The 27,639-nt window shown below is 39.2% G+C and overlaps 1 protein-coding gene across 5 annotated transcripts in view; it reads right to left on the bottom strand.

Annotated features, from left to right (window-relative positions):
- RMND1 (required for meiotic nuclear division 1 homolog) overlaps positions 1-27,615 on the bottom strand; it is a 42,643-nt gene extending 15,028 nt beyond the window's left edge. For 2 of the 5 annotated variants that reach the window (XR_009506247.1, XM_059941891.1), the window contains exons 1-8: positions 27,487-27,615; positions 21,930-22,447; positions 15,629-15,737; positions 12,726-12,801; positions 5,842-5,881; positions 3,359-3,459; positions 1,513-1,619; positions 503-567 (exon numbers count right to left, since the gene is read on the bottom strand). Coding sequence is in view for 4 of the 5 variants with exons in the window: in XM_059941891.1 (XP_059797874.1) it covers positions 503-567; positions 1,513-1,619; positions 3,359-3,459; positions 5,842-5,881; positions 12,726-12,801; positions 15,629-15,737; positions 21,930-22,433 (1,002 nt within the window). In the remaining variant the exon portion in view is untranslated. The other 3 variants (XM_059941892.1, XM_059941890.1, XM_059941889.1) reach the window with 3 other exon arrangements.
- Between the last annotated feature and the right edge of the window lie 24 nt (positions 27,616-27,639).

The following is a 27,639-nucleotide window of genomic DNA, read 5'->3' as shown; positions in this document are numbered from 1 at the left end:
TTCTATGATGTACATTCCTAATCTCTTAATGAAAAACCAGGGGCTCTTTTCCCGAGTATAATTATTCTGCCACAGTAAAAACAAAGTTAATTACAGTAAGCGTGATTTTTAATGTATTCTGAAGTTTTGATATAATTTTAGATGCATTTTTCATGCCACTATTTTCCTTGTAATTTGTCAAGACACTTTTTAATTGAGAAAAGTGGTCATAATTTCCTTCCTTAGAGAGGAAACATTTCATTTTATTTACCTTCAATTCAGTTACATTAAAAATATTATACCATTAGAGAAAAGTAATTTGAATTTTAAGTTTTAAAAGGTTTCTTATTTTGTCATTTTATATGTAACCGGGTTTTTTTTTTCCTGCTTAAATTCAGTGCAGCTTTCTTAATGTTTATTATTACTTTATTGTACTTCTAAATTCATCATTATAATGGGAAATTTGTATTTTTCCCCAATAGAACTCAATCCTTGAAAACAAGCATAAAATTAGTATAATTACCTCTGGAATCGACTGAATAGATTCAACAAATTTATCCAGTGATGCTTCCCAGATAGCCAGTTTCACTGGGGGAAAAAAAATTAACAACAGAACATTTATCATCATACTCATGTTTCTACAAAATGTAAAACTGCACAGTACCTTCACTGCCATTTCAACAACAGTTTAAGAAGCAGATGTCCAAAAAATCTGAGACTGAAATTTAAGAATCGTTACTTATTATTACAAAAGATGGCACTAAGTAGAAAGAGACAGAAGAAAGTGAGTGGATTTCCAAGTCCTGCTGGCAGACCAAAGCTACATTGGGTAGAATCCCTGATTTTCTTATACTGCATCTCAGAAGCTGAGAGGAACGAAGGGTGGCTCTGTAGAGGGGCAGAAATCAGGCCTTCGTGACCTTCCCTCCACTCCTCTGGGCTGTGCTACAGCTCAGAAGTCCCGAAGCCTCCTGGATGGTATGTGCAGTCCACCACAGCAGCAGCCTAGTACAGACTGGTGGCAGGAGCATTTCTTAGAGAACTTCTACAGTTCTATTCAGGTGTATGGATCTTGCCGAAAAAACTGAGAGCCACCGTGACTCTCTGTCCCATTCCTGTAAAAAACCAGAGTGTATTTTTCTACATAGAGGCCTGTGCCCAACCACAGAAGGCTGTGCTTTCTCTGCCTGGATTACAGACAATCTAAGACTAACAATCTCAGAGAGAAGGAGAGGGGAAAACAAAGGTAGTGATAATAATAACAATAACAGCAACAACATAAAAGAATATTTTTGGAGAGGTAAGCTTTATCAATACCATTAATAAGGAATGAATAACTGTAGCACAGATACTATATATTATACTCTATACTACATATATTTTTCTCTTGGAGGGGAAAAAAAAGGAAAAGGAATTATAAGGCTTTGCTGAGTACTCTGCGAAAACATGTCAAAGTCTTTACTAAATATTTCAACTTCCCTGCATGAAATGAAAACTATGTGATACCGTCTCTGATAAGTAGCAGTAACTTACCTGAAAGGCAAAGAGCATTTGAGAAAGCAAATTTCTCTAGAATGGCGTCCTCTAAATCTAGCTCTGAATTTAACCTGATTTCCCCTCTGTGAAGTTTTGACTGTCCCCTAAGAAAAAAAAAAAAAAAGTAGTTTCTAAATCGCAAAAAGTACTTTTTTTCTTTTGAAAAATAATCTTTATAATCTTTCTAGAGGTCATTTTGGCAATCTGTATCAAGAGTCTTACAAATGTTCTTATACCCTATGATCCAAGTAATTCCACTTCTAGGAATTTATCCTAAGGAAATAATCAAAGATGCAAGGAAAGATTTGTGTACAAAAAACTTCCTATGGGGACTTCCCTGGTGGAACAGTGGTTAAGAATCCACCTGCCAATGCAGGGGACACGGGTTCGATCCCTGGCCCAGGAAGATCCCACATGCCGCAGAGCAGCTAAGCCCGTGCGCCACAACTGCTGAGCCCGAGAGTCACAACTACTGAAGCCCATGCACCTAGATCCTGTGCTCTGCAACAAGAGAAGCCACTGCAATGAGAAGCCCGTGAACTGCAACGAAGAGTAGCCCCCGCTCGCTGCAACTAGAGAAAGCCCGCGCACAGCAACGAAGACCCAACGCAGCCATAAGTAATAAATAAATGAATAAATAAATAAATTTATTAAAGAAAAAAGACAAATGAATAGAGATATACATTAAAAAAAAAACTTTCTATGGTCAAACGTTGAATAGTAAGAAATCAGGAAAGAAACTAAATGTTCAACAGAAGAACGGTTCATTTATAGGAATTCACACAACAAAAATGAACAAGCATGTTTTGAAAGGATATTTAGTAGAAAAGGGAAAATGCCTACAATATTTGCTAAGTGAAAAAATGCTGAATGTAAAACTATGTAACTATACACAATATAATCTGAAATCACATGGACATGGTGAGGATGGGGAGGGAGATGAGGCAGCTGTGACAAACCAAGATGTATATGTAGAGAACTCTGGAGCGACTGGGGAGGAGGGGGAAGGGAGGGAATTTGGGAGTGTAAGTATCACAAGCAAACAGGAAAAGTATAGGCTAAACCTTCACGAGAGATGTGAGACCAGAAGACGTGCACAAAGGTTGGTGGAGGAGAAGATGATACAGGAAAGCTCATCGCTGGCTATTATCACTTAGCTCTTATCCCAATTAGTCTTTCTATAGCTGGTGTCTCTTCCAAATTTCCCTAAAGCTCTGCTTGTGTCACTTCCTTTCTCAATACAAAGACTTTTTTTCCTTCTCACATTCCACTAGACCAGTACCTCCCTGAGAGAAAAGACCTTTTAATCCTGTTCATTCTGCCTTCTCTCTCCGCCCTAATACCCCTCCTCATTTTTGCACCCTTGCTGTGACATGGAAATTGGCCAGTACGTTGTCTACCCATACATTTGACCGGAGAGTGGTACAGCAGTGGTACCCACCCCCATTTCCACAAGTGGTTCTCTTAGAGCACCCCGTCATTATACTTCATACTTTTTATACTCAAAGTCAATGGGAAAAAAACAAAAAGGCTTTACTTAAGAGAAGACTTTACTAGAATAATTTAACAGGTTCATTCTAACGAAGGCACACTATATTACTGATTTTGGCTGCTTAGGAAACTTACTATTTTGGGGTTATACTATCTACTTGTTTTAATTTATGGGTAGCCTGAGAAGCTATAAAAATAATATCTATCCACTAATATTTATTGTTTCAGCTTTGTATTTGCACCAATAACTTTTTTCTTAAAATTAGTCTCCAAATTAATAATTTATCTTCTCTACTGCTGTACCTAGTTATTCCAAGTGCCCTTTTCATAAATTTGATAAAAAGTTGCTTACTCTGTTTTTGAGTAGTTAAGCTCTTCATTCTCCCAGTGTACCAATGCAATTTCATAGGGCTGAATTTCATGTTTTTCAAGAACTTGCATCACATGCTTCATCTAGAAGAAAAGGAAGATTAACCTGAAATTATAACCGACTCCCTCAGTACAGAATAATGTTATAGAGTTAATGCTTATAACATTTTTTTATTACATTTGATAACACTTCTTCTGTTCTTTAGGTTTTAAGGAGAAAGCAGATTCATGGTGATACTAAACTAATTGGAACGATATATTCATTTGCTTTTACATTTGGAAAACACAGACAAGCTTAAGGAGGAAAACAAAAACTACCATTATCCCACAACGCAAAGAAAACCCCTAATAACATTATGGTTTGTATTCTTTAAATCTTCAAAACAAAAAGTTTAAGTAACACACTTGTAAAAATTTAAACACAGAGGTATAGAAAGTGATAATCTCTCTCTGTTCTCCTGAATTTTTTTTTTTTTTTCACACACACACACTGTATTTTATTTTTACAAGAGATAAACGGACACCAAGAATTGTAAATGGATGACCACAACAAAAGTAACAATGATTGCAATTACCAAACACGAAACACACTCATACTATGTCAAAATATTGACATTCAGTCCAGTAATCCTCCACTGTAACAGCTCCTTTACTTTGCAGTGAAAATTGATTTGTATATTTTTTGCCTCCGAGTCCTTGTGGGATTTTTTTTTTTTTTATTCAAACAGAAAGTCACAAAAATTATAATCATCCTCATCAGTTCACTCAGTCCTATGTAATTAATTTTCTTTTTCATCTTGATCTTTTGTTAACACTTTTATGAATTCATCAGTCTTCCACTAGAGTTCTGAAAATGCTTATTCATTCAGTTCAGCAGTATAGTCAGTCTCCTGAATTTCTAATCCTCTAATGTTACCACCATTAAACTTGGTGCATATCCTTCCAGACTTTTCCCTATGTGTATAATATGTATGTACATTTAGTTTGCTGTTTATATAAATGGGATGATACTGTACGTATGAACATTTTCAGTGCTATTCTCCTTCACGGAGGAAGTATAATTGATTTAACTGTCCTAAATGTCCATCCATGGGGAGTTTTTTCTATTCTCTACTATCACGATGTCGCATGTGCCAGCCTTATGCGTGTATCTTCAAGGACTTGTGGGAATATTTCTTTAGGATTTGTTGGAACAAAAGACATGCACACTTATAATTTTGATAAATGTTTCTAAAATGCTCTCCAAAACAGTTTTTCCAACTTTAGAATCCAAAGATTTATGAGAGCATTCTTTTTTTTTGAATTTTATTTATTTTTTTATACAGCAGGTTCTTATTAGTTATCTATTTTATACATATCAGTGTATATATGTCAATCCCAATCTCCCAGTTCATCCCACCACCACCTCCCCTTTTCCCCCCTTGGTGTCCATATGTTTGTTCTCTACATCTGTGCCTATGAGAGCACTCTTTTTTTTTTTTTTTTAATGAGAGCATTCTTAAAAAACACTGGGTATTGTCAGCCTTTTACATCTTTGCAAATTCAAATAGCCAATGTGTACATTTTTCTTGCATTTATTGCTCATTTATATTTCCTTTTCTCCAGGAAACCACTCCCCAGTCTCCCTCCCCCTGCCCCCTGTGTGTGTATCTCCTTTCAGTAAAACTGGGTTTGTATGAGGCATATTTTTTTACCAGCTCTGGTATTATATTGGTTATATTTTGTAACCTGCTCTTTTAATTTAACTGTACCATATACACAGGCAATTCCTCAGGAATTGGTTTCTTCCCACGTGACTTTTAAGAGCTGTAGTATGTACATCCTAAATACATGCTATGGATGTTATTTAACAAACTTCCTATTATTATGTGTTTTGGTTATTTCTCATTTTTGCTATTGTATATAATGTGTTGATGAACATTTCTATACATCATTCATCATATATAACTGTGATTATTTCCTTTGGATAACTTTCTAGATGTAAAATTGCTGAGTTAAATATAAAGCTTTGATATGTATTACCAAACTGCCTCTGAAACGGTTGTATTAAACAAATCATGATTGAGATACTGAAGAAATTATTTCCAGTGAGTTAAAAAGTTCTAGAAAACTTGATCTAAAATAAGACTCAGTGCAGCCAGCTTCCAGTGAACTGTGTGTACATTACTCATTTTGTAGGTTATCACATGAGAAGTATACTTCCTTCTGTCTGCAGTGTAGCTAGGATTGTTCTGATTTTCCACAAATTATTGTGTGCTCAGAGAATGGAAAATGTAGGAAACTTCTAAGTCAAAAAGAAAATTCTGGAAGATGACAGTGCTAGAATCAACATCACATAATGCAGAGCAAATAAACTGAGGATTATCTGTTAATTTATCTTCCAATTGCTCAGATTACTGAGTGCCAATTAACAATTTATTCTCAGAAAACTAAATTTTAATACTTTCACACTTTATTTATACTTACAGTTTTGTCTTTCACATTCCAGAAGACAGCAGCTCCTTCCCTGATTTAAAAGAATAAACTAAGTTAAAGGTGGAATACATTCTTTAGGGCCACACATAAAACCATGCTTAGGTAGCTTCTAGAATGTATCTAGAATGCCAATTTTAAAAAATATGATTTATTATTGATTTGACATGATGGTCCCTGGATGGATATGATAAACAAAAGCTATTTTTTGAATTTTTGATAAAAAACCTGACCCCTCAAAAATTCACGGATTTCTCCTGTGGTTTGCAGAATAAATAACTATTATTGTAAAACCATATAACTTCAAGTAACTAGACTCTTTCATACCTGATGCAATTCTTTTTTTTTTTTTTTAATTAATTAATTCCTTTTTGGCTGCGCTGGGTCTTCATTGCTGCGTGCGGGCTTCCTCTAGTTGCAGCGAGCGGGGGTTACTCTTCGTTGCGGTCGTTGCGGTGCACGGGCTTCTCATTGCGGTGGCTTCTCTTGTGTGGAGCACGGGCTCTAGAGCGCAGGCTCAGTAGTTGTGGCACGTGGGTTCTAGAGTGCAGGCCCAGTAGTTGTAGCACACGGGCTTAGCTGCTCTGCGGCATGTGGGATCTTCCCAGACCAGGGCTTGAACCCGTGTCCCCTGCATTGGCAGGCGGACTCCCAACCACTGCATCACCACAGAAGTACCCTGATTCAATTCTGGTGTACAGATATCAGAATAAGGAAATTTTGGAGACCTGTCTCATTAGCTCTCGTTAGGCAGATTCTGCTATCAGAAAAGAATAAAGGGTCATGCTTTTAATATCTGTGGAATAAAGAGACTGAGATAAATTAAAGCCTCAGATGGTAAAGGCACCTATGAAATAATGCCAGCCATGCCTACAGTGCTCAGAGAAGACCTGCAACAAAGCCACAGGAGGCCCTCACAATCCAAGTCTGCCTTTGACAAAATTTAAGTCTAAAAACTGTTAGGGAGCTTGTTTTGATTTCTGAAGTCTGATGTGTTGAGCTGTTTTAGGTAGTAAATTAAAAAAAAAAAAAGAAAAAGGAGTTACAGCTCTGGGTCATTGCACCAGAGGAAGGAGGGTAGAAATGAAAGAAAGGTAGGGGCTTCCCTGGTGGTGCAGTGGTTAAGAATCTGCCTGCCAATGCAAGGGACACGGGTTCGAGCCCTAGTCCGGGAAGATCCCACATGCCACAGACCAACTAAGCCCGTGCACCACAACCACTGAGCCTGTGCTCTACAGCCCGTGTGCCACAACTACTGAGCCTGCGTGCCACAACTACTGAAGCCTGCGTGCCTAGAGCCCATGCTCCGCAACAAGAGAAGCCACCGCAGTGAGAAGCCCGCGCACCGCAACGAAGAGTAGCCCCCACTCGCCGCAACTAGAGAAAGCCCATGTGCACAGCAACGAAGACCCAATGCAGCCAAAAATAAGTAAATAAATAAATAATTAATTAAAAAAAAAAAAAAAAGAAAGGTAAAAATATGATGTTCCCATTACCATTCTTCAAACCATCTTAAGCAATGTGCTTAGTACGTGTGTGGGTCTGTGCTTAGCATCTGGGATGCAAAGGTGAGTATGGTCTAGATCCTCTGCTCAAGGAAGTCCCAATCCAGAGAACACTGACCCACGGACCACCGATTACAATAGTGTGATCCGTGCTGTAACAGTGTTATGCAGAATCTAGGTGGATGTACACCGGAGGGACACAGTTCCTAAAGGACCAGCAGAGCCAAATGAGAAAACGAGAGGAAATACAGCAGAGGAAATACCCCAGGCTCCAGGAAAAGGTGCAAGGGGGGCAGGCAACGTCTCAGAATAAGGAGCCAGTAGTTTGAATGGCTGCGGATGAGGGCAAGTGGAGGGCACGCAGGTCAGAGGTGGGAGGAGCCAACCCCTGAAGGAACTTCGTGCTGTGATAAGGCGTTTGGTCACATTCCTTAGAATTTTAAGGACAGTATAGTGATCAGAATTACCTACTGAAAAATTGCTCTGCCTACAAACAGACAGACAGACAGACAGGTGGTGGGGTGAGAAGACAGGCAGGGAGACCAAGCAGTGAGTGTGGCAAAAGGCCAGGGTGGGGTCTCAGGATATGGATTTGGGAGGTGTTTAAGGCCACAGCCAGAGCCCTGGTTCAGAGAAGCACCTCAAGGCAGATGAGAGATCCCAGGAACTCTGCAGTATGGCGCTCAAGCCACATGTGACTACCGGGCACCTGAAACAGGCCTGGTCCAAACTGAGAGCTGCTATAAGTGGAAAATATACACCAGGTTTCAGAGACTTAGTATGAAAAGGAGAATGTAAATCTCACTAATTGTTGACTGATTACATGTTGAAATGATAATAGTTTAGATATGTTGGGTTAAATAAAATATACCAGTAAAATTAATTTCAGGCAATATATGTTATTATTAGTGTTGGTCAAAATTAAATTCATCTTTTTTTAAATTAAAAATGTGGCTGTAAGAGCAGAAGCAAGAAAAACTACAATCCTGCAGCCTGTGGACCAAAAACCACAGTTACAGAAAGATAGACAAGATGAAAAGGCAGAGGGCTATGTACCAGATGAAGGAACAAGAAAAAACCCCAGAAAAACAACTAAATGAAGTGGAGATAGGCAACCTTCCAGAAAAAGAATTCAGAATAATGATAGTGAAGATGATCCAGGACCTCGGAATAAGAATGGAGGCAAAGATCGAGAAGATGCAAGAAATGATTAACAAAGACTTAGAAGAATTAAAGAACAAACAAACAGAGATGACCAATACAATAACTGAAATGAAAACTACACTAGAAGGAATCAATAGCAGAATAACTGAGGCAGAAGAACGGATAAGTGACCTGGAAGACAGAATGGTGGAATCCACTGCTGCGGAACAGAATAAAGAAAAAAGAATGAAAAGAAATGAAGACAGCCTAAGAGACCTCTGGGACAACATTAAACGCAACAACATTTGCATTATAGGGGTCCCAGAAGGAGAAGAGAGAGAGAAAGGACCAGAGAAAATATTTGAAGAGATCATAGTCGAAAACTTCCCTAACATGGGAAAGGAAATAGCCACCCAAGTCCAGGAAGCACAGTAAGTCCCACACAGGATAAACCCAAGGAGAAACACGCCGAGACACATAGTAATCAAAGTGGCAAAAATTAAAGACAAAGAAAAATTATTGAAAGCAGCAAGGGAAAAACGACAAATAACATACAAGGGAACTCCCATAAGGTTAACAGCTGATTTCTCAGCAGAAACTCTACAAGCCAGAAGGGAGTGGCATGATATACTTAAAGTGATGAAAGGGAAGAACCTACAACCAAGATTACTCTACCCGGCAAGGATCTCATTTAGATTTGATGGAGAAATCAAAAGCTTTACAGACAAGCAAAAGCTACGAGAATTCAGCACCACCAAACCAGCTCTACAACAAATGCTAAAGGAACTTCTCTAAGTGGGAAACACAAGAGAAGAAAAGGACCTACAAAAACAAACCCAAAACAATTAAGAAAATGGTCATAGGAACATACATATCAATAATTACCTTAAACGTGAATGGATTAAATGCCCCAACCAAAAGACATAGACTGGCTGAATGGATACAAAAACAAGACCCAGGGCTTCCCTGGTGGCGCAGTGGTTGAGAGTCTGCCTGCCAATGCAGGGCACACGGGTTCGAGCCCTGGTCTGGGAAGATCCCACATGCCGCGGAGCAACTGGGCCCGTGAGCCACGATTGCTGAGCCTGCGCGTCTGGAGCCTGTGCTCCGCAACAAGAGAGGCCGCAACGGTGAGAGGCCTGCGCACCGCGATGAAGAGTGGCCCCCGCTTGCCACAACTAGAGAAAGCCCTCGCACAGAAACGAAGACCCAACACAGTCAAAAATAAATTAATTAATTAATTAAAAAAAAAAAAAAGAAAAAAAAAAAAAAAAACAAGACCCATATATATGCTGTCTACAAGAGACCCACTTTAGACCTAGGGACACATACAGACTGAAAGTGAGGGGATGGAAAAAGATATTCCATGCAAATGGAAATCAAAAGAAAGCTGGAGTAGCTATACTCATATCAGATAAAATAGACTTTAAAATAAAGAATGTTACAAGAGACAAGGAAGGACACTACATAATGATCAAGGGATCAATCCAAGAAGAAGATATAACAATTATAAATATATATGCACCCAACATAGGAGCACCTCAATACATAAGGCAACTGCTAACAGCTATAAAAGAGGAGATCGACAGTAACACAATAATAGTGGGGGACTTTAACACCTCACTTACACCAATGGACAGATCATCCAAAATGAAAATGAATAAGGAAACAGAAGCTTTAAATGACACAATAGACCAGTTAGATTTAATTGATATATATAGGACATTCCATCCAAAAACAGCAGATTACACGTTCTTCTCAAGTGCGCACGGAACATTCTCCAGGACAGATCACATCTTGGGTCACAAATCAAGCCTCAGTAAATTTAAGAAAATTGAAATCATATCAAGCATCTTTTCGGACCACAACGCTATGAGATTAGAAATGAATTACAGGGAAAAAAACATAAAACAGACAAACACATGGAGGCTAAACAATACGTTACTAAATAACCAAGAGATCACTGAAGAAATCAGAGAGGAAATCAAAAAATATCTAGAGACAAATGACAATGAAAACACGACGACCCAAAACCTATGGGATGCAGCAAAAGCAGTTCTAAGAGGGAAGTTTATAGCTATACAAGCCTATCTCAAGAAACAAGAAAAATCTCAAGTAAACAATCTAACCTTACACCTAAAGAAACTAGAGAAAGAAGAACAAACAAAACCCAAAGTTAGCAGAAGGAAAGAAATCATAAAGATCAGAGCAGAAATAAATGAAATAGAAACAAAGAAAACAATAGCAAAGATCAATAAAACTAGAAGTTGGTTCTTTGAGAAGATAAACAAAATTGATAAGCCATTAGCCAGACTCATCAAGAAAAAGAGGGAGAGGACTCAAATCAATAAAATCAGATATGAAAAAGGAGAAGTTACAACAGACACCGCAGAAATACAAAGCATCCTAAGAGACTACTACAAGCAACTTTATGCCAAGAAAATGGACAACCTGGAAGAAATGGACACATTTTTAGAAAGGTATAACCTTCCAAGACTGAACCAGGAAGAAACAGAAAATATGAACAGACCAATCACAAGTAATGAAATTGAAACTGTGATTAAAAATCTTCCAACAAACAAAAGTCCAGGACCAGATGGCTTCACAGGTGAATTCTATCAAACATTTAGAGAAGAGCTAACACCTATCCTTCTCAAACTCTTCCAAAAAATTGCAGAGGAAGGAACACTCCCAAACTCATTCTATGAGGCCACCATCACCCTGATACCAAAACCAGACAAAGACACTACAAAAAAAGAAAATTACAGACCAATATCACTGATGAATATAGATGCAAAAATCCTCAACAAAATAGTAGCAAACAGAATCCAACGACACATTAAAAGGATCATACACCACGATCAAGTGGGATTTATCCCAGGGATGCAACAAGGATTCTTCAATATATGCAAATCAATCAATGTGATACACCATATTAACAAATTGAAGAATAAAAACCATATGATCACCTCAATAGATGCAGAAAAAAAAATGTGGCTGTAAGAAAATGTATTATTACATTCGCGGCTTGCATTTGTGCCTTGCATTGTATTTCTACTGGATGATGCTGATCTAGAGGACCTCAGAAATCCAAATTCCTTACTCAAGTCAAAAGGGGTGTTTTTCTACCGGCACTAAATGTTGAATTCTTGATTATGTCCAAGGAAAGTAAGGCATCCACAGGAACAAAGACAGAGCTTCCGGTTATCAGCTGTAAGAACTAAGACCACAGAAACTTCATCAGAGTCTGGATTCTTATGGATGTTCCATGTATTTCTGTTCTGCCACTTATTAATCCTTTGACTGTGGGTAATTCACTTAATCCCTCTGACCCTTGGGCATAAAAGATCTTCCTCAAACGTTGTGAGGATGAGATTATTTTAAATGGTTTCTATTATCATTACCACTTCCACTCAGCTACTCTGGAGTATCCGGTGTTAAAACAACCTTAAAAAAAAAAAAAAAAACCTTTAAATAAAAGGAATAAACGTCTGTGGATCAGGGTCCCGGTCTGAAGTCTCTAGAGAGGTAAGGTGATCTAAAACTTTAGCTCCAGAGGGAGAAGAAAGAAAAGGAAGAAAAGACAGCGGGGCAGGTAGCATGCACCTGATAAGGGGCACTGAAGATGAATGGGAAATAAGATGCTTATATATCCTTAGTAAATGAAAATCCACATTTACAAATAAAGGCAAGTACACACCAAGTTACCCGAATGGGCCTCTGTTAATGACCTCAGCCTGAGCTTCCTTCAGTCTCTTGCTCGCAGGAAGGCCGGAAGCTGGGGGGGGGAGTCCACTCGGTTCCCTAAATCCCTGCGTTCTGCAGGGCACCATTATTTCCACCAGTGATTCCTGACCTTAGCTTTGTCCAATGCTCTCTTTTTATAACATGTTAAGTGCACCCTTTACTGTCATGAATTATGAGCGGTGCAAAAAACTTGCATAGATGATACAAAGATGACATACTGCTTAAAGTTAATTTAGAACAAAATGAATAAAAAATCCCTAATCTTTTCCCTAGGGGGGGAAATTCTTTATTTCATAAGAGGATTTACCAGCTGATGCCTAAAAGTGACAAACTCTCCTATTCAAATAAGAACCAAAGGATAAATTTAAATCACAAATGAATTTTGAAACATCTTCTGTTAAGAGAGAAGGTACACCTGCATCTTTAAGGACCACATTACCTGGCCACAGCCCATCTTCCAATGGAGTTGCTTTCTTGTCTTACCTGAAGAAGAATATTGTTCCAGGATCACCTTCTTTTGCAGAATTTTCCATACCTATCACCAAAATATTTGCTGCATCTGTGATAAATGAGCAAAAAGCTATGTCACAAGGTGACACAAGATTTAAGTCACCTATAAACTTTTAACAAAGTATTTGTGATGATTTCTTCATATACCATGAAGTGCTCTACAACATAGTGTCCATTTTTCTACTAAGGTTTCTGAAAGTATTTAGTATATGAAAATGAAAAGACCATAAGAAATTACTTGAACAAAATATTCAACAACCTGTGACACTATTATTAGTGCTATTTAAAACTCATTCACCCCCATTTTGATTCAGTAATCACTAGTCCAGTTGATAATTATTAAAGTCTTAGTATCAGTACAACTAAGGTTCAAGAATTTGGGGGGGTGGGGGAGGGATGGATTGGGAGTTTGGGGTTAGCAGATGCAAACTATTATATAGAGAACAGATAAACAACAAGGTCCTACTGTATAGCACAGGGAACTATATCCAATATCCTATGATAAACCATAATGGAAAAGAATATAAAAAAGAATGTATATGTATAACTGAATCACTTTGTTGTACAGCAGAAATTATCACACTGTAAATCAACTATAGTTCAATTAAAAAAAAGAAAAAAGAATTAAACTTCTGTAAAAGTAGTTTAAAATAAAATTTGAAGAGCCATTAATATAGTCTCTTCCTTTAAATATCATTTTATTAATAATATAATTTTAATATTCTCCAACTACTCATTTCACTGAATTTTAAATTATATTGTATAAAGTGTGGAAAATAGAGGACATACAGAAACAAAGATACAGTCCATTTCAAAACATATCTGATTTCAAAGTTAATCATGAGAACTACCATGATAGTCACCTATAACTATTTAAATATTTTAACATTTTAAATATTAAATACATACATATACAAATATTCACCAGTAAGTAGTTACTTTGTATATTAGTTTAGTAGTATTTATTATAAGTATATAAATATTCTATAATGTAAACTATATATAACATGTTAGTCTATCAATTAATAAATATACTAATATTAATATGTAAAATGTTACATAATTTCTTTTTTGAAACTAAATACATTTTAATACAAAACAAAATACAAAATAACCCTTTTCAGAAAACAGAAATATTTAATCCTTTTCCCACAAATTAGAAGTTGCTTTATCCTCAGAGCATAGTTTGCAATGCATGTGTTTGTATTTAAGATTTGTTTCACAGACTGTTCATTAAACTGCTACTGCAAAGCAGGAGGTGGGAGGGACGATCCCAGGAGAAAAAGACACTGGAAAAGCCGCACCTCAGAATCATTTGGAAATTCAACATTTTCTAATTCTATCTTTTGATGTTTCACTTCCAATTATTTTCATTTCTTTACCACAATCTGTCCTTTTAGGGGAGAGAACTGTTGAATAGAAGTGCAGCCACGAAAAGAATCTTTCTTTCCCACCAACATAATTTCTTAACATAAAATTAGGATCCTCAAAGCTTCAGAGCTCCGGATAGAGGTTGGGGAATGGGGGATTCAGATAGAGACCAACTCCTAAACTCCTTTTCTTTGGTGAAATCACACTTCCTTAAGTTCTACATCTATAGAGGGCAAGGCTCACCCACATAGCCGAGAACACCACAAATGAAGTGGGAAAGATCCAGGCCAGCGAGAATAGTATGAGAAGCCCCCAAGTGTGTAATGCACAGGGCCACCCTGCTGACAGCCTCTGGAATCAGCCAAGAAAGAATACCTCAGGGCAATTTTTCTTTTTAGAGGCCCTGGACATAGCTCTGTTTTTCTAAGTCAATTATGTTTGTTTTTTGCCACCAAATAGTACAAACAGTCAGTTCAGATCATCAAGGCTGAGAAAGCACAATGACATTTCGATTGTTTCTTACAGGGTCGGTGACTCTTTTAAGAATTTCTTCTGTAGCAGAGAGGTTTTCAACCTACTATTTTTTGCTACTTTGAGGTAAATTCATGAATCTTCCATCAAAGTGCTCCAAGTCATTTTTTTAACGTAAAGCAGGTGATTTCTCAAGATGCCTTCCTCACACTATCCTAAAATCCTCTCAGTTTATTTTAATTCTCTTTTAAAATAGTGAGTTTATCTTTTAACTAATTTTGTTAGTTTTAAAGTGTTGGACCGTACTGGTAAATTTTTCTTTAAAGGCTCTCCCCAACATTTCTATCAATTTTACGGTTCTTCTGTAATACTAAAATAACTTTTTAACGTGACAGAAATGAAGTGTCATGGCCTTTGATCATCCCAAGTAAGAGGGATCCTATAAATACAGCTGAATAAACCATATTGAGTTTAATCTTAGATCTAAGTTCTCTGTGAATATGTTTTAAATTTCCTATCTTTGTATGTCATTTGTATAAAGAGATTCAACACCACTTTTATGATATAATCCTTCAAATAGAAAATGAGGGGCTTCCCTGGTAGCTCAGTGGTTAAGAACCCACCTGCCAATGCAGGGGACATGGGTTCGAGCCCTGGTCCGGGAAGATCCCACATGCCGTGGAGCAACTAAGCCCGTGCATCACAGAGCCTGCGAGCCACAACTACTGAGCCCACGTGCCACAACTACTGAAGCCCACGTGCCTAGAGCCCGTGCTCTGCAACAAGAGAAGCCACCGCAATGAGAAGCCCACGCACCGCAAAGAAGAGTAGCCCCCGCTCGCCGCCAACTAGAGAAAGCCCATGTGCACAGCAACAAAGACCCAACACGGCCAAAAATAAGAACAAATAAATAAATTTATTTAAAAAAAGGAGAAAATGAAACCTAAACAAATGCATATTTAAGACAGTTATCATAGGAAAATTATTTTCTAATGCATTTTAACATACTTGGCCCCAGGTTCAAGAAGATGTACCTCTAGGCAAGCTTGTTACTTCAACATATCCATGGGAGGCCAGATCTTGAGAGAGACTTCCAAGATGGTATTCATCTGCGGTTGCAAATGCAGTACAGTGCATCAGGTCCTGTGCCAGAGAGAGGAGCGTGAGATGGGTTACCAAGAGGTGCCTGTGATGGCTGTCTCTTTACAGGGAGGATGGCGTGCTGCAAAACTGGCACTCGAGAGCTTTCTCCAAACGTTTCTACGGTTCAGACAAAGGACGTGAGAAGGATGCAGAGGAAGAAGTTACAAGCAGGCAGGTTTCAGCTCAATCTACGCACGAACTTCCTCTTCATCGTCAAAGAGACGGAGCGGGCTGTCAGAACAGGGAGCCACACCTGCTGCTTGTGCTTCAAGCACAGACTGGTCAAAAAATAGAGGGGATTTAGGCACCATACAAGGCGCCTGGATGAGATGCTAGTTAACGTCTGTCCAACCTTGAGCTTCCATGGTTCTTTTTCACAGCAGCATTATTATTTGAGGTCATTTGATAATTTGCCACTAGCCTTGTACAGGCAAGAGATTACTTTGAATCTACTAAGGAATTACAGAATTTTTACTCTAGTTAATTGTACTCTGGTTAAAAGTTCTGTGAATCTGAGAATGTGTCCCGGTTTGGTGAGTGCTTTGGATTTCTGCACTAGGAGTCTTACCTGTGTGTACATGCACACATTTATGTTGTGTGTAGCTATACAGTATACATATGGTAAGCATATGGCACAGCACACAGTGTTTTTGTCAAACTGTAGGTCACAAGCCGTTAGTGAGTCCTGATACCAATTTAGTCGGCCCAAACCAGCTTAAAAAAAAATAAACTAAACAGAATAAAACAGAAAATATTAGAGTACATAATTCATAGTAAGGGTAAATTTTATGACATTTTCTGTCACATATATGTCTATATAGGTATATTGGGTCACTACATATACACTGTAATGTAAAATAAATTTCTCACTATGGAATATGGTCAATAAAGTTCAAAAGCTATCGGCAGAGGTGTTAAGAGTTCAGGCACAGAATTAGGTTCATTAAAAAAAAATCAGAATAACAATAATGCCTACTTGATAGGGTTGTTGTGAAGTTTAAACAAGCTGATGAATGTCAACTGCTCAGAACCATGACTAGCACAAATGTTCAACATTTTTTAGGTAATAGTTATTATTACGGCACATACAGATATGTTTAAACCATCAAAATTTATGGGAGGCTAAAAAGTTTATCAAGTAATTTACATCTGAATTTTCATTTGTTCGTAATTTTATATTTTAGTATCTATTAATCAGAACATTAGTGAGTCTACTGTCTTTGATACATATGGTGCTTTGGTCCATATGTATCAAAAGAGGTATATGAGTCACTAAATCAAAATTTATTCCTAGGATTTACTCATCTTGGCTCCTAAATTCTTTCCCTTTCTGCTACATTCCTAGTATGAAATTCAAGAAAAGTAGTACATAAATTTCTTCCTTCCTCCCACTTTTGTTACCTAACTCCTGGCTCTTTCTCAAGAGATGACCTAACTCTGGTTTGCTTTTTCTTCCATCTGTTACACAGTTCTAATGTGTGGTTTGAAAAGTAGCAGAGGAATAAACAGAGGACCTGAAAAACCTAAAATCTGTAAAATATCCGCTCATAAGCAAAACATTCAATTGTCTAATTGATTTTAATTCAATTAGAAAAAAAATTAAAAGTCAGACAACCTGACATTGTCACTGAATGTGAGCTAAACGGATGCAGAACCCTCCTGTTGCAGATATCTGACATGCTGATTCCCATATTGATTATGAAGGTAAGAACACGTGAATTTACAAAAACATACGGATCCATACAGTCAAAGTAAAGCTGGTTACTGGAGTACAGGAATCAGTTATGCGCTTAAGGTTTAGAAGTGCCAGCACTAGTTGTTCTTTTAAGGCTCCGTGGAGTTAAAAAGAGGGGGCAGGATATGAGATTAAGTTGGCTGAAAGAAAGGAATCCTGGAAAGAAGCATCAGGTAAGGCCATGGCAGGCAGGCTCTACCCTACAAAAGCTGACAAATTTACTGAAGTTTGCTAAGCAAAATCCCAGTGTATTAGGTTGGATGTCAGAGTTACTCTGGGACTGCTACAGCTGACATGCTTAGTTTAGGCTGGAGTGGGAAGAGAAGGAGGCACGAAGGAGAAGACAGGAGATAAGGAGAAGGTCAACAACAGCTAGTCCAGTGGAGGGTTTTCCCATAACTGTACTAGAAACGGCACTGCCGACTGTCTCTAGAATCAGAGCCGTAAACTGGCAGCCCAGAGAACTATCCAACTCAAGAGCTGACCCACATAGTGTTTTCAAGATTTGAACAAACTATCAACAATAAATGGCCATTTGACACAAAATCCAGATTTCCATCATCTTTCGCTCCAGTGGAAGATCTAGCAGTAACTGACCAGGGTTGGGGCGGGGGGGGGGCGGGCCTGATTCTCCAGCCGATGCAGTCCCTCCCACTCCCTGTCTCGTGCCTGCTTCACCATCATCTTTCTTACGGACCAGGCCCATCTGTGCTAAAAAAACTTATACTATTTTACATTCTCAAAAATGGAACAAGTCAAAGCATTCAACCACTACTTCCATGAGAAAATATATGCTGAGCTCCAAAGAGTCAGGTTATAAATTTTTAAACACAATTTGTTTTTAACTTAGTCATTCCAAGGATCTTTGCAGATTTTCTGAAGACTGTCACCTTTCCTTCTCTCACCATCTCTTATTTAGTTTGGGTCAGAGTTCTAGCCAATGTCTCACAGCTTATTTGGCTTAGCCTACGTTACATAACTTATATGGCTCGCCACACTACTTTCTGTATTCTCCTTAAACATCTGGGATGTGAGTCTCTGTTTAAGTTATGAATCTTCTGTGAATAAATGATTCACAAGGTTTTCCAATTTGACTTGTTATAAATATCATTTTTGGGTTTTATTTCCTTTGTTTTTCAATTTCAAGATTGTATTTAAATCCATTTGGTAAAGGGAAAGAGTGTGTGTCATCTTTGCATTTTTTTCCCCTATTATTTAAAGATGTTACTCTGCAAGAAGCTTTCATTTTTAGACATGTTTTTTTCTGGATTTTTATAATGAACCATTATTTTTTGAGCATTAAATATAAATATATAGCAAATTTCAGATTCTAGCATGGGGATCAACAACTTGTTCTTAAATAAATGTGCCAAACCAACCTAAAATAGTTATTGGATTTAAGACTTAAATTTAGGCCTTTCTATTTTAAAATGTTAAAAGAAAACCACCCAAACCCAAACAAAACAAAACCAAAGCCAAGAAAACCACCATGTTTCAGTATGTTTCATTTTTCTGGCCACAGAAAACATATTCCAGCAGATGGGGCTAGAAATTTATATATGATTCTTGTTTTAGAGCATCACATACTCTGACAGAATACTTTTCCTAAAAAAGAAACTTTATTTTTATTCATGTTCTTTCACTAAAAAAAGAAATTAGTGCATTACAGTAATGTTGCTTCTATATTACTAAGGGAAAAAAATGCATGTTTTTCCTGTTATGTACAGATTATAGGCGAAAGTTATAAAACACAGATGCATTTTACATTACTAGTATAAAGCTTTAGCTTTTAAGCTTTCTGACTACAACCCATGGTGAGAAACCCTTTCACATACACAGTACCTACCTACACATAGACACCCACACCAATAACTGACGCAAAAGCTTCACAGAACAATATTTACCTTTATTATGAGTAATGCATTGATAATTTCTATTCTATTTCATCAAACAAACCAAGAAAAACCCAAACCTATTAACAACCCACTGGTTAATTTTACTACACACTGTGGTGTTAGCCTGAAAACTACTGCTGGGCGTCCCAGCACCCTGCCTCCTCTGCCAGCCTCCACGCTGCTCAGAGGGTGGTCCTCATCCTCGGGCATTGTCCTCCTCAAAGACAGGACAGAGCAACAAGAAGCACTGGCCCTGCCATGGTAAGTGATGAGCCAACGGTATGTGGGTTGAGCATCTCAGTAGGTTATGATCTCTACAAATGGAATCAGGTGAAGACTTGATTCCAATATAGAGGGTGAGTAGCCTCACCCAGTCAATTCCAAGCGCACGCCGTGTGGCAGAGGTAAGAGGGTGAGCTCAGGTGCACACGTGGGGAATGAGACAAAGGGTACCTCTTTCTGGTACAAAGTAGAGTCCTTTCCTGACTCAGTCCAGAGGGGAGGAAAGGGCTTTACCACCAAAGGGGACTCGCCAGCCCCATGATGCCCACGTGGAAATGGAGGGGCCCTCTATTCGGGACAGATAAAAGCCAGTCTTCAGCCCTGGGCATATATTACCTCGTTATACCTCAAGACTGTGTTCTCCTGTAAGATCATTAGAAAATAATGTTCCAAGAATCATACTCCCTCAGGTCACTTTCAAAATGCTTTCAGAAATAGAAAAGATTGTCTATTATTTTCCTGTGCTTCCAGAGAAACGACATACTGTTTCTGTTTTCGCGAAATTCCAACCGAAGTCACAGCTATTACGTTACATAATATGTCCTACGCCAGGACCCAGGAAATAAATGACTCCTTAAATTGGTGACAGAAAAAGTTATTTCTTATAAGACACTCTTATGTTTTTCTTTTTTTCTTGTTAGACAACAAGAAATGTACAACCCAGGAGTATTCCTGCTTTTCTTTAATCACTGGGCTTCTCCGAACTAAATGTTCAACTAGATTACTCATATCAGATACCTGATAATATTTACTTCTCTGTTCATATCAACTGCTTGCTCTATTTTAAATGTAATGCTTTTATTATCTCATTTGAAACTTATTAAATTTTGAAAATCTACTTCAAATCCTTTCCTGGAAGCAGAAAAAAAAAAAGTCCTAAAGAAAAATAAAAAACGGAATCCAGGAAAACTGCTTTCAAGTCTACGGACAGCCCAAAGAAATAATGCCTCTTTGACAGTTTACAACCAACAACTACAAAAAAAAGTGACATCTCTGACCTTACCAGCCTTTCATAAGAAACTTGATTCTGCTCTGGGCTGCTAGATGTAACAAAAGAAAAAAGGGACTTGATCCTCCTCTTTTTTGGACCTGCTATGAATTCAGGTTTTTACACTTAATTTCATCTCAGTCACTTAAATACTAAATTTCCCAGATGATCACAAAACTAAACAACATAATTAAACACTCAAGAGCTAGAAAGAAAGGAGTGAGAGCAGAATGCATCCAAAACTCCCATCCTTCATATCGTGGGTTCAAGGAAACCAAACAAGAATGTAAACAAAGCTAGAATCCAAAATAAAAGTCATTAACCGACTCCTAACTTCACAACCTGAGGATAAGACGTGAAGGCCTGTACCCCTTTTTAAAGGAAGTCAACCACACAGTAAAAAAAAAACAAAACAAAAACAGAACAAGTTAAACGCTCTCAAGGTCTACTTCTCAGAATCGAGATTTTAAGATAGACAGTATAACCTGTTTTCTGATAGATTCAGAATGCTTCATCAAGTTTTAAATATTCGACATTCCTAATTTTAACGTTGATGGCTACAGACATCAAAGATCCCTTTGCTTCTCTTCTATCCTTTCCTGTTTAATAAACATTTATTAAGTATAAGGCAAAGTTTCAAGTATCATGCGAGATACACAGGTTACCAAAGGGCTTGATCTTGACCTTAAATATTTATCATTTAGTGGGCAAATGCAAACTGTAGTTGAGAAATTCCCATAAACCTCTTAACAGTGAATGAAAACAACCACTTCAACCTTCAAATGATAAAAAAAAGCAAAAACCTTCACTCTGCTTTTTGGATTCCACCTTGCCATGTCCTTTCACCACCCTCTCCCATGCAGTCACCATTGGCTAATGAATGTTTACCTGCCTGCGTACTTAATGTAACAAAAATTTTTTAAATTTAATACAGAATTTCTACAGTTTGATTTTTTTTTTTAAATGGGGGCTTTTTATAGCACTGTTCCTAGAATGGACTTACTACTAGTCTTTTTCAAAATCTCCTTAGGCCACTAACTAATCCTTTCATAAACTATATTTTTATATTTAATTGCCTCTATTTTGCCTTTATATGTACCACTAATTCCTAAAATTAAGATGTTGATTCCCTTTGGAGATGACAGGTTTTACTATTAGGCTTCAAAGATCCTGAAAGAAGTGCTGAGCTGGGGGCTGGCTCTCCCATGTTGGCACTAAGGCTGAGGTGGGATCCACAGGGGTTCAGAGTGATTATTAGGGAACAGAGGCGCCACCACCACAAGTGTTTTTACCTTGTTCACAGGCAGAACTGGAAGGTTGGTCCTGGATGGCTGCCTGGTCCTTGATGCTTTCAGTGGTCTCTTGATTTGCGGAAAGTCTTGTTTAGAAACAAGTGTTTCCGTTGACACAGATGAGGAATGTCTCTTTAATATTTTTATAAACCACTTAAAACCTAACAGATTTGGTTTGTGAGTCACTTTCCTATGAGTACCAAGGGAGTTCCTGGTTGGAAGGTGCTCTTTTTCATCTTGGTAACGTGCGGTGTTTAATGGAGAGAGTACGTTTGTATTTGATATTTTCCGGTTCATTTCCAGGACCTGGGACTTATTCAAACCAACAGCTGCTGTATCAGGAAAGAACAAATTCACGTTCTGACGTCTTGTCAGGGTGTTGCATGCTGTGGTCTCAAATTCCTTAAGTGGTTTTAATGTTCGATGAACAAGTCTTTGGCACTGACACGCTTTTGATAGAATATAGTGACATCTGGCCAAGGATCTGAGAAGTCTGGCTGACATTACCACATCTCAAGCTAAAAGAAAAAGAATTCACAGTTCAAGTGTTTTAATAAAAAATGTTAAAAAGATATATAGTGTTTTCCCAGGTAACAGGTATATTTCTGTAAAACAATTTGCAAAGTAGATACAGCTTAACTTAAGCCTAGTAAAAGAATGAGGTTAAAAAAATACATACAAGTGTTTTCACCACCTCTCCTTTAGTCAACCTTTAGCCTTCTTTCTGGAAGGTTACAAGACTATAAAGCTATTGAGGGACTTCCCTGGCGGTCCAGTGGTTAAGACTCTGCGCTCCCAATGCAGGGGGCAAGGGTTCGATCCCTGGTCTGGGAACTAAGATCCCACATGCCGCACGGCGTGGCCAAACCAAAAAAAAAAAGTAGTTTATTTGTCCTTTAAACACATAGCATTTTTGAACACCTTAAAGCAACAGACAATTATTGGGGCCTATCAGAGGTGATGTTTGAATCGGGTTTCAAAAGGGCAGAGGGATCGGCAAGTCAAACCCCCCAGGTAAACAGTGTTGTTCACCTGACACACAGGATGCACCTTCAGGGGAGGCAGGTGTGAGCTGCAGCAGCAGCTGAGGGCCGAACAGGAGCCTGTGGCTGCATCCTAAGTACTGGTCCTAAAGAGCCTCTATAGGAGGGGGAAGTCGGGGCTCTTCACGTGAGACTCACACGGTCAAAAGTACATTCAAGGGCTTCCCTGGTGGCGCAGTGGTTGAGAATCTGCCTGCCAGTGAGGGAGACACGGGTTCGAGCCCTGGTCTGGGAGGATCCCACATGCCGCGGAGCAACTAGGCCCGTGAGCCACAACTACTGAGCCTGCGCGTCTGGAGCCTGTGCTCCGCAACAAGAGAGGCCGCGATAATGAGAGGCCCGCACACCGCGATGCAGAGTGGCCCCCGCTCGTTGCAGCTGGAGAAAGGCCCTCGTACAGAAACGAAGACCCAAAACAGCCATAAATAAATAAATAAATAAAAATTAAAAAAAAAAAAGAATAGAATAACTATAATCAGAGGTAGCAAAATATGCAGCATCTTTCTAAAAAAAAAAAAAAAAAAAAAAAAGTACATTCAAGAAACATATCCTTGGTTAAAACTTAGAGGGGGAACTGAGAGAGACTAAGACATTGCTTTCTGAGTACTTTGTACCCAGCAAGCGCTCTGCTTCACCTCACGACAATCCCGTGAGGTACTTCACAGGGGCAACTGAGGCTTAGGGAGGCTGACTGCTTACAATCAGTGATGCAGAGACAGAAGGAAATCCCAAGCTTTTGCAGTTCTAAAGACAACGCTGTAACCACTGCATATAGATTATCTCCCTTTAAAAGGATGAGGCCAAGGATGAGTCACTGCGATATTTAGGAGGTAGAACCTGCTGCTTTCAAAATATCTTCCAAAGCTGGAATTCTCTATTTAGTTCTAGTCCAACTAGCTATTCTAGTTCACCTTTAGTTATACTATTACCTGCCAGTTGAACCAGTGGGTTTTGCAGAACCTAATTAGACACTATTTTAGGAATCTGTTTACACAGACCTGGATTCTTCCATTCTCTTCTAGGAAATTCTTACCTCCAAGCTCTAAATCTTGCCTTCACACAGAGGCTGGGACAAAGAACGTAAAACCTACAGGACAAACGAGTGTGTTTTCTCCCTTTGCTGAGGAAAACAGAGGGGTAGCATTTAAGGTATCCGACACACACACAAAATTATTTAGGCTTTGTTAAAAACTGGAACACATCTCAGAAAAGTGAAATTTTAATTGCACAAACTAAATTTAAAGATAAAAATACACTAGATTTTTAATTACACTAAGAGCTTTATATAACATTTTGGGCATCGAATTTCCGTGTTCCACATCATCCTTGTCATAATTCTTGATGGTTTCTACATCCGTGCAGATTGGTGGGGGGCGTGATCCGCCCCCCACCCCCCCGAGTGATCTCTTCTTCCATTCTCCCTTAGCCACTCACTCCCAGGGTCTTACGCTCTGAGCTATATCGTGGCCATTAGGCACCTGCGGCTACTGAGCACTTGAAATGTGGCTCAATAAAATTTAAAAAATAATTTTTTTTGGTACCTTGTATTTTATACTTAATATAAAAAAGTAAAATATCTCAATAATTTTTATATTGATTACTTGTTGAAATAATATTTTTAGATATATTGGGCTAGATAAAATTAACCTCACCTCTTAATTTTTACTTTTAAAGTGTCTAGAAAACTTAAAATGCCGTGTGTGGCTTGTATCGTATACCTGTTGGAGGGTCCTGCTCTAGACCTGTCATTACCAGTATCTGTAACCTCATGTTCTCAATTTCAAGCATTCTACTCTCCAAACACCACCTCTGATCTTCCAGGCTCACTCCTATCACCCAATTCCAACAGTTCTTCAACCCCAACAGGACCTACAATTCAATGATCCAAGCACTTTTTCACTGCCCCTCGCTCCCCACATCACTTCCCCCACACTTAGCTATATTCCATGGGCCCCAAATCCCTTGCACCCCTCTCTTCCACATACCCACGTGACAAAACCTCAACGTGAATTAAATATAATTCACCCAATTTGCGCCTGGACTCCTGCACCTCAACGTGGCTGGAGACAGACAACCAACCAACAACCATCTGGTCTCACTTTAAAATCATGACCACCCACTTCAGGTGGGCCCTTCATGCCACTCAACGATCTTAAATACTGTACTTCCATACTATATTTTACTTTTCGCTCTCTCCTCACACCTTCAATGCCTCCTCCTTTCTCATTCTCAATAACGACCTTGCTTCCTCTTTGGTTGACAAAACAGAAATAATCAGGAGAGAACTTCCACCAGCTCTTGCCATCATCCACCTGCCCACCTATTGCTTTTGTGCCCATATACTTTGTCTTGCCTTCTGCTGCTACAGATGAGGTGCCCGTGGTCCCATCCACAGCCAGGTCCTCTATCTGCACACCGAGTCTCTTCCTTCCCTGCCTACAGAAGACATAGTTAAGCTCTTCTCCCCTCTCTCTCCCATGCTACTTATTTTTCCCTTTTTACTGACACATTCCTATTAGCATACAACTAGGCTCTGATTTCTCCCACCTTATAAAAACAACTCTTCCCCGACACCCATCTTCCCTTCCATATACTACACTTGTTCTCTGAGCTCCTTTCCTTTTAGAGGAGTTTTATTGCCTCTCTCCATCTCCTCTTCTCTGATTTTTTTTGAACCCACTCCAATTGGGCATGTTCATCTCTGTCACTTCACCAAAACCCATTTGTCAAGGCCAGCAACGACCACCACATTTATAAGTCCTGTGGTCACTTCTCAGTATTCATTTTACCTGACTGACCAGCAACATGTGATACAGCTGATCACTCCACCCTACTCCCTCACTCGCTTCTGGGATACCACGCTGGCCATTTGCATCCTACCTCATTGGTAGGATGTCTCTTTTGCTGGTTTCCCATCCCAAGAATGTAATGTACCAAGGCCCAGTATTTGGGTCACCTTTCTTCTCTATTCTCAGCTCCTGGTGATCTCACCCAATCTCATAGTTTTATATAGTACCTACAATTGATGAATAGCAAATATTTATCCCTAAACTACTCTGATGAGCATGAAAAATGTAACATGCTCAAAACTGAGCTTCTGAAATCTTCCTGCAAATCCTATTCTTCCCAGTCTCCCCCACTCATGAAATAGCAATTACATCCTTACCTTTGCTAAGGCCCCAAACCTGCAGTCCACCTTATTCTTCTCTTCCTTCTCCATACCCAATCTGTCAGCAAATCCCACTGGCTTTGTTCGGACTGGTCCTCACCACCAACACTGCCACCACCCTGGTCCAAGCTGCTGTCCTTCCCAGGGATTACTGTCACAGCCTCCGAATTGGTTTCCCAGCTTCTGTTCTTCAGATTCTTCTGAACACAGCAACCAAACTCAAATCGGATTACATCTTCCCTCTTCATAAAATTTGATGATGGCCTCACATTTCACTTGAAATAAAAGCCAAACACCTTAAGATAGACTGCATGGCCCTCCATTCTCTGCCCTTTATCACCACTCTGACATCTCCTCCAGCTTTTTCCCCCTGCTCATTTTGCTCCAGTCACTCTGGTCTCTGGATCTCTGCACTTACTATCCCTTATACTCTTCTCCCGGGTGTCTGTAAGCCTCATTCCCTCACCTCCTTCAGACCTTTGCTCAAATGTCTCCTACACAGTGAAGTCTTCCCTGACCACTTCATTTAAAACGCACACCAGCACCCGCACTCTAGCTGCCTCCACTCTCTATTTCTCCATTGCATTTAACATCACTTGCAAACACGTTGTGTTCTTAATTTATTAACTCACACAACAAATTATGAACTGAGTTCCTACCATGTGACAGAAATTGTCCTACTTGCTAATACAGCTGAAAATAAAATAGACGAAAATCCCTATCTTTTGAAACTTACATCACAGTGGGGGTGACAGATAATACACGTGGTAAACCACTAAAATATACATTAAATAGTCACAACGCTACAGGGAAAAAAACAGAAGAGCAAAGGAGATCTTTGTCTCTCTCCTGTAGCACCTAAGCTCCTTGAGGATGAAGATTTGCCTTTTGTTCATGCTGTGTCTCCTGTAACCAGAGTGCCCAGCACACAGCAGTTATTCAACTCGTACTTTTTGAATGAAATACAAGGCAGCTACTCAGTTCTTGGACACATTTTCTACTTTTTAAGAACATACAAACTGAGAAATCTGTATCAACTAGACTATGAGTCAATGGATAAGTGGCGCTAATCTCTGGGAGCACGCCTTCCAATTCCTTAAGCTGCTCAAAATTATTTTATCTTTGCAGTTACCGCTATGCACTGGCTGAAAGAAGGGTTCAGTACGTGGGTATGGACGGAGTGCTTTTCACTCCCAGCTAAATCGACCAAAGATCACTGTAATAGGCAGGGGGCCTCCGCTGTACCGGTGAAACACGTGACGCGAGACGTTCAGGGCGGCGGGGAGCAAAGGGCGGACCGCTGTGCGAGACCATACAAGCTCCCAGAACAAGGTAGTGCACTAACCTCTCCGCGGGAGGAAAAGACAGACGCGCCAAACGCGCAAGCTCCTACGGCTCTGCCGCAGGCAAGAGACAAGAGTCCCGGCGGCAGCCCCGCGCTCCCGCAGCCACTCCCAACACGGACCCAGCGCCCCTCCCAGAGCCCGACACTGCGCAG

This window comes from Balaenoptera ricei, chromosome 12 (genome assembly GCF_028023285.1).
Source record: "Balaenoptera ricei isolate mBalRic1 chromosome 12, mBalRic1.hap2, whole genome shotgun sequence".
Lineage (NCBI taxonomy): Eukaryota > Metazoa > Chordata > Mammalia > Artiodactyla > Balaenopteridae > Balaenoptera > Balaenoptera ricei.
The sequence above is the reverse complement of the archived record's forward strand: the minus strand, read 5'-3'. Positions and strand labels throughout refer to the sequence as shown.